General features: G+C 44.8%; 1 protein-coding gene across 2 annotated transcripts in view; it reads left to right on the top strand.

Moving 5' to 3' along the window:
- Positions 1-205: 205 nt before the first annotated feature.
- Positions 206-6,983, top strand: part of SLC25A30 (solute carrier family 25 member 30) — a 15,048-nt gene continuing 8,270 nt past the window's right edge. For both annotated transcript variants that reach the window (XM_021714488.1, XM_008062136.1), the window contains exons 1-4: positions 206-325; positions 1,876-2,023; positions 5,272-5,366; positions 6,583-6,668. In XM_021714488.1, the coding sequence (XP_021570163.1) occupies positions 262-325; positions 1,876-2,023; positions 5,272-5,366; positions 6,583-6,668 (393 nt within the window). In that variant the 5' untranslated portion in view covers positions 206-261. The remainder of the gene's footprint in view (positions 326-1,875; positions 2,024-5,271; positions 5,367-6,582; positions 6,669-6,983) is intronic.

Below are 6,983 nucleotides of genomic sequence, written 5' to 3' on the forward strand. Positions count from 1 at the left end.
CATGGTGTTGGGATTGCAGGTGTACGCCACCACACCCAGCTCCTTTTGGCTTATTAAGGTGAGACTCCACTTGGGAATTGTGGCTGGGGCTTTCAGTGACGGCACTTGATAGCACTCTAAGTACAACCCAGGGGGGAGAGTTGAGAGAAGAAACTGCCTGTGTAAGAGGTTGCAGCTTTGAAACGTCTGACTTTTGTGCCCAGGAGAAACCGTGTTGGAGGTGATGCTTCTCTAAGCCAAAGGAGAAGAGGTGGCGTGAGAATGTCGGCCCTCAACTGGAAGCCGTTCGTGTATGGAGGGCTGGCCTCCATCACAGCCGAATGTGGTAAGGAGCCCAGGTGCCAGCTGGCACAGCCTGCCGCAGGGATGGTGCTGAAGCTCACAGCCCCGATCTGGTGTTTGACGTGGATGTAGTTCAAGTGTGGCATGTGAGATTATGATACATTAATCTCACAATTCAAAAATGCCTTCTTTTGGTAATGTTTTTAAGACAAAATGATTGTTTTGGCTACTTATGAGCCGTTTAGGGTTCAAAGTTTAGTGGGGAGAAAGCTGAGCCTATTAGCAAAACAAATTTTGTAAATCACTTTTGGACTACATCCGTCCCTGTTTTGGATGTCGTTTCCCCACTTTGCCACTGTTAACGCATTTGGCCGTACAGAGGTTTGAGATGCTCAAGGGTTTTCCCTGAGCCAAGAGGATGGCCTGCAATCATTCAGTCACTTTCCAGGGATGCATATATCTCGATCCGATCTGTGACTTCTTCAGCAATTGTGTTCCACATCAGATCCTGTTGGTTTCTGTGCCTGTTTATTCTCTGGAATCCTTCATTCAACAAATAATGATTGAACAGCTAGCCTGCTGAGCATCCTGTGCCAGGCTGAACACTTCATTGCTTCCGAGGCTCAGTTTCTGCTGTCTAAGGACAGGTGCTGGCCCTGAGGAGCTGGTGAGGCCGGGGATGAGGGGTAAACGGTGGTAACACCCCTCCCTGTTAAGTTCTCTGCTGGTGGGCTTTCCTGTTGTCACAATGAACCAAGGTTCCCGTGTGGAGGCAGGTTTGATATATTTGGATGGACTTTCTGTTAGGTGCTATGTGAAACATACTTACCTGTGCTCTTCTATTTAACTTTAGGCTATAAAATACTCCTTCCCAAGTGGGAAACGTTTTTAGAAAATGAACTTTTTTTTACCTCTTTTCGTTCACATGGATCCCAATTCTAGGCTTCACATATGAACAGAATAACCTATGTTTGTAAATGAATTACCTGCTTGTGTAAATCATTCCATGGGTCTACTTTCTACAGCCATGCAGAATATATATATATTTTTTGAGCTGGAGTCTCACTTTGTCACCCAGACTGGAGTGCAGTGGCCGCTCCCGACCACCGCAGCCTCGACCTGCTGGGCTCCGGCGATCCTTCCGCTTCAGCCTTCCAAGTACCTGGAACTACAGGCGTGTGCTACCACACCCGGCTACTTTTTGATTCATTGTAGAGATGAGGTCTAGCCAAGTTGCCCAGGCGGGTCTGGAACCCACGGGCTCAGGCAATCCACTCACCTCAGCCTCCCAAAGCGTGGGATTACAGGCTAGCCACCGAGCCTGGCTCATGCAGAATATCATGTAGAATAAGGTAAGATATAAATTAAAATGTAAAGAAAAGAAAGGTATATCTGTGCATTCTTTTGGGTTTTGTTACTCTTTTGGTTCCTCAATTTTTCTTAAATAGAAAAGAGATCACAAAGTGTCTGCAGTGTCTTAAATCAGTTTCTTAGTCTGCATCATAGTCTGTTTCCTCTGTAGTATATCAGTACGTAGCCTTTATTTCATGGAATTTCCTTTTGTGAAGTGAAATATTTCTTTAAAATTTTAAGGTACATTTCCGATTGATTTGACCAAGACACGGCTCCAGATCCAAGGCCAGATGAATGATACCAACTTTAAGGAAATTAGGTATCGAGGAATGTTGCATGCGCTAGTGAGGATAGGCCGAGAAGAAGGGCTGAGGGCGCTGTACTCCGGGTGAGTAGGCCTTTGAGCATTTCTGTCACTGATCCTTTCTATTAGGTGGACTGGATGATGATGGCACAAGGAAAAAGTAAAAGTTGGGTATATATATGTGAAAAAATAAAAGTTGGGTGTGTGTGTGTATTTTTTTTTTTTTTTCAGTCGGGTGTCTCACTCTGTCTCCCAGGCTTCAGTGCAGTGGCAAGATCGTGCATGGCTCACCACAGCCTTGACTTCTTGGGCTCAGGTGATCTGTCTTAGCCTACTGAGTAGCTGGGACTATAGACGTGCGCTACCACACCTGGCTAATTATTTATTTATTTTTTTTGTGAAACGAGGTCTTGCTATGTTGCCCAGGTTGATCTCGAACTTCCAGGCTCAAGCAGTCCTCCCACCTCAGCCTCCCAAAATGTTGGGGTTATAGGCATGAGCCATCATGCCTGGCCTGTACTGTCCTTAAGGAGCTATGGTAGTGAGTCTGCACGTGTGTAAATGGGATCACAGTGAATTCTGGTAAGTACTAGAGTTTGATAGAGAAAGAGCAGGTGGGGGGTTTCAGGAAAACTGCGTGGTCCGGGAGGCACCGACTTAGGTCTTGAAGGATCAAGAGGAGCTAGCCAGAAGAAGTTAGAAAAGAGCTACTTCATGCAGAGCCAGTGGTATATGCAGGGGAGCATGGACCCTTGTAGAAACCACAGGAAATTCAGCATGGATGTTGTGGGGGAGGTGGTGTGAGGCGAGACATGGAATTGGAGTCATAATAAGGGGCAGCCCAAGGACAGCTTCACGCCATGCTAAGTGTTCTGATTTTATGTGGTATCCCACAGGTCTCATTGGGTGGCCATAGCCCCCCCCAAAGACCCACCAATCCTCGAAGATTTTTTTTCCAATTGAGCATCTATTTTACTTTGTCTATTTTTTTCTTTTTCTGTTTCTGTTTTTTAAAAATAAAGGTGGGGTCTCACTATGTTACCCAGGCTAGTCTTGAACTTGTGGCCTCAAGCGATCCTCCCACCTCAGCCTCTCAAAGTGCTGGGCTTATAAGAGTGAGTCACCACATCCGACCAACTGAGCCAATATTTTATTAATTAATTTTTTTTTTTTTTAGTCAGAGTCTCACTCTGTCACCCAGGTGGGAGTGCAGTGGCACGCTCATGGCTACTACAGCCTTGACCTGTTGGACTCAGGCAGTCCTTCCACCTCAGCCTTCCGAGTAGCTAGAACTTCAGGTATGCTCCGCTACACTCAGCTAATTTTTTTATTTATTGTAGAGACAAGGTCATGCCATGTTGCCCAGGCTGGTCTCAAATCCCTGGGCAATCCTCTTGCCTCTGCCTCCCAAATCCTATCGCCATCCTCTCACCTCTGCCTCCCAAAGTGCTGTGATTACAGACATGAGCCACCGTGCCCGGCTGAGCCAGTATTTTAAAAATGAGATATTGCACATCCAAATCTGGGATTCCATCTTTTCAAGAAAAATTGACATCAGGTCCACATTTAGTCACTCATGACAGTAGTAGCTAGAGTTGAGGATACTTTCTCCAGTTGACTAAACCTGACACTCATATAGTGCATATAGGTGCACTTAGACCCAGCCTGCTTCACTCATCACGGCATCTGCCTGGCTGGTGCCTGTCAGCATTTGAGTTTGCCGTGTCTAGGGCAGTTAGGAGCCACTGAAGGGCTGTAAGTAGGAGGACTGGCATGACCAGGTTTCCCTGTAAAAGTCACCTGTTTGCTGTGGAATGAAAAAATTAGAGCTAGGGAACACGACAGGGCACGGCGACTCACGCCTATAATCCCAGTACCTTGGCAGACTGAAGTGGGAGGATTACCTGAGCCCAGGAGTTTGAGACCAGCCTGGGCAACATGGTGAGTCCTCATTTCTACAATAAATTTTAAAAAATTAGCCAGGCGTGGTGGCGCACTCGTAGTCCCAGCTACTTGGAAGGCTGAGGTGGAAGGATTGCCTGAGCTCAGCAGGTCAAGGCTGTGGCAGCTGTGATTGTGCCCCACTGCACTCCGGTTCAGGTGACAGAGTAAGATTCTGATTAAAAAAAAAAAAAAAAAAGAGCTGGGGAACACTAGAAGCAGGGTTGTGATGTAGGAAGCAGAGATAAGGATCTGAATTGGTCTTGGGAATGGAGAGAAAGAAGACAGGCTAGAAAACTATTTAGGGTATGGAATTGATAGTACTGTGTGACTATGAGGTCCCCATATATCAGGGGTTGGGGGGGAGGCAAAGCTAATATCTGGATTTCTGGTTTTGGCCAGTGTGTAGCTGGAGGTTCCATTCCCTGGTCTAGAAAACAGAAGAGGAGAGCTGATTGTTTGGAGAAGAAGGACAAATAGTTCAGTGTGAGACACTGGAGGTATATGTAGGACATCTAAGTTGAGGATCTTGGAAGCAGTTGGAAATGTGTCTTTGGATCCGTGTTGGAAATACGCATTTGGAAGTCATCAGTCTTTAGATGCTAGTAGCTTTGAGAGCAGATGGGCTTACCCAGGGAGTATGTGCAGTGAGAGAAGAAGCACAGGTTAGAATTCTGGGGATCTCAGCAGACACAGGTAGGATGCTGTCAAGAAAAAAAGTGAGAGGATGTTGCTACAGCAGACCAGGGAAGAGACAGCTACAGGCAGGACAAAGTGCGGACAGTAGCACACACTGCCAAGAGGTTCTACAAAGATGAGAGGAATTTTGAGGGGAAGAGTAGCAGGAACCAGGATTTGAGGCAGAAGTGGGAAATGCAGGGAGAGCTGGAGAGTGTGGTTGCCACAGGGCGCTTGTGGGTGGAGGGTCCAATGGCAGACTTGTTTTTCCTGGTTCTGTCTTGAACTTGTTTCAGTATTGCAGTGGGAAAACTTATAGGGAGAGGAAATAACTGGAATGTGGCCTCCAAGGAGTTAGAAGTGATCTCCAGGAAACAGTAAAAGGATGACAGGCTTATGGTACCCTAGAGGCCAACTTTCACCAGGCACTTTGTACTGAAACGGGAAAGCCCTTGCATTTTAATAAGATTGGATAAATGGAACTCCATGTTCACTTATATTTTCACTGAAGGTAAATATGAAGGCTGAGCTTTCACCTAGTGCACTAAAAATTTGCACAAGCTTAACTGGACCCCCCTGTATTTTTGTTGGATTTTGAATTTTAAGAAATAATTTTAGAGCTTGATTATGGAAGGCACTCTGTGTGGGGGCCTTCTAGAAGATGTTAAGTGATTTACTGATTGCTTTTGTCCCTTTGCACATCTGATTAACAGGATTGCTCCTGCAATGTTACGGCAGGCGTCCTATGGCACCATCAAGATAGGCACTTACCAGAGTTTGAAGCGATTGTTCGTTGAACGCCCAGAAGGTGAGTGGGGAATCTCTTTTCCACTGTGGACAGGAGGTGGGCTGTTGGTCTTTTTATCCAAGTGATTCTGGAGCAGGTTTTCCTCAGCTTATTTGGGACTTTACTGCCTGCTGCTAAGGAGAACTCTAGGTGTGAAGTCTAAATGAATTGTGCTTAAAGCAAGTCAGATATCAGCTGAATTAAGAGGGATAACAATTTAAAAGAATCATCTCTGTCTGCCAGCATTTTAATTAGGTATCCTCATTTCCAAAATGCCTAGATTAGAGGATATGCTGTTACCATTCTGTCCAACGTAAAATTTTCTTTTCTTTTTTGAGTTGGCGTCTCACTCTGTTGCCCAGGCTGGAGTGCAGTGGCATGATCATGACTCACTGTAGCCTCTACCTCCTGGGATCAGGCAATCCTTCCACCTCAGCCTACTGAGTGGCTGGGACTTACAGGTGTGTGCTGCCACACCCAGCTAATTTTTTTTTTTTGGTAGAGATGATGTCTCACTATGTTGTTCAGGCTGGTCTTGAAATCCTGGGCTCAAGCAGTCCTCCTGCCTCGGCCTCCCAAAATGCTGGGATTGCAAGCATGAGCCACCATGCCTGGCCAACTTAAAATGTTTGAAAATTATGTGAATTAGCACCAGTTTTTCAGGAAAGCGTGGACAATGTTTCTTAGTATTAAGAACTCTGAGTTCTAGTACTCTGTGGCAGGTTTGTTCTGTGACTTTATTTTAATCCAGAGAACTGTCTCTTTTACAATGGGACAAACACTCATCACTGTTAGGTGAGAGTGATGAACAAGAGCCCAGATGCTTTGGAAATACTTCAGTGTGTTTCCAACTAAATATACACGATGTGCTTTAAAAACTTTCTATGCCAACTAAATCACCATCTCCATGTTATCTCATAGGAATGTGTTGTTTTTTATTCACCTAACAGACATACCTCATCTTAATTATGCTGGTCTGAATTTATACACAAACGTGAGTTGGTAGATGGATACTCACTTTGCATAGTGAGTCACGTTCCTTTTTAAATATCAAGAAATTTTGCTAAGCAAAATCTCTTAGCCAACAAAATTCTTAATCCTAAAATTACTTGATTCATCAAACATGTGTTTCTTTGTCTTAAGATTAACAACATAATGTGTGAGTTACTCTTGTATTTGAGTTATTTACTGGAAGAACTCTAATATGTGAAGTCAAATAATTTGTCATTGTTTACAGATGAAACCTTACCAGTAAATGTCATATGTGGAATTCTCTCTGGAGTCATATCCTCAGCCATTGCTAATCCAACTGATGTCTTGAAAGTAAGCTGTGCAATCTATATTTTACAGATACATTCCACATTTTCTTATTGATAATCACATTCAAGTAATGAAAATCTGTGAATATAACATATGCTGTATAGATGTGAATCTCTATAATTTAAGTGCTATGGAAACTTCAGCTTTTAAAGAGTCACTGGGTGAACCGGGCTCGGTGGCTCAGCCTGTAATCCCGCGCCTTTGGGAGGCTGAGGTGAGTGGATTGCCTGAACCCGCGGGTTCGAGACCCACCTGGGCAGCGAGACCTCATCTCTACAGTAAATCAAAAAATCAGCCGGGCGTGGTAGCGCATGCCTG

This window comes from Carlito syrichta, unplaced genomic scaffold, assembly GCF_000164805.1.
Source record: "Carlito syrichta isolate Samal-C Ts95f unplaced genomic scaffold, Tarsius_syrichta-2.0.1 Scaffold305658, whole genome shotgun sequence".
NCBI lineage: Eukaryota > Metazoa > Chordata > Mammalia > Primates > Tarsiidae > Carlito > Carlito syrichta.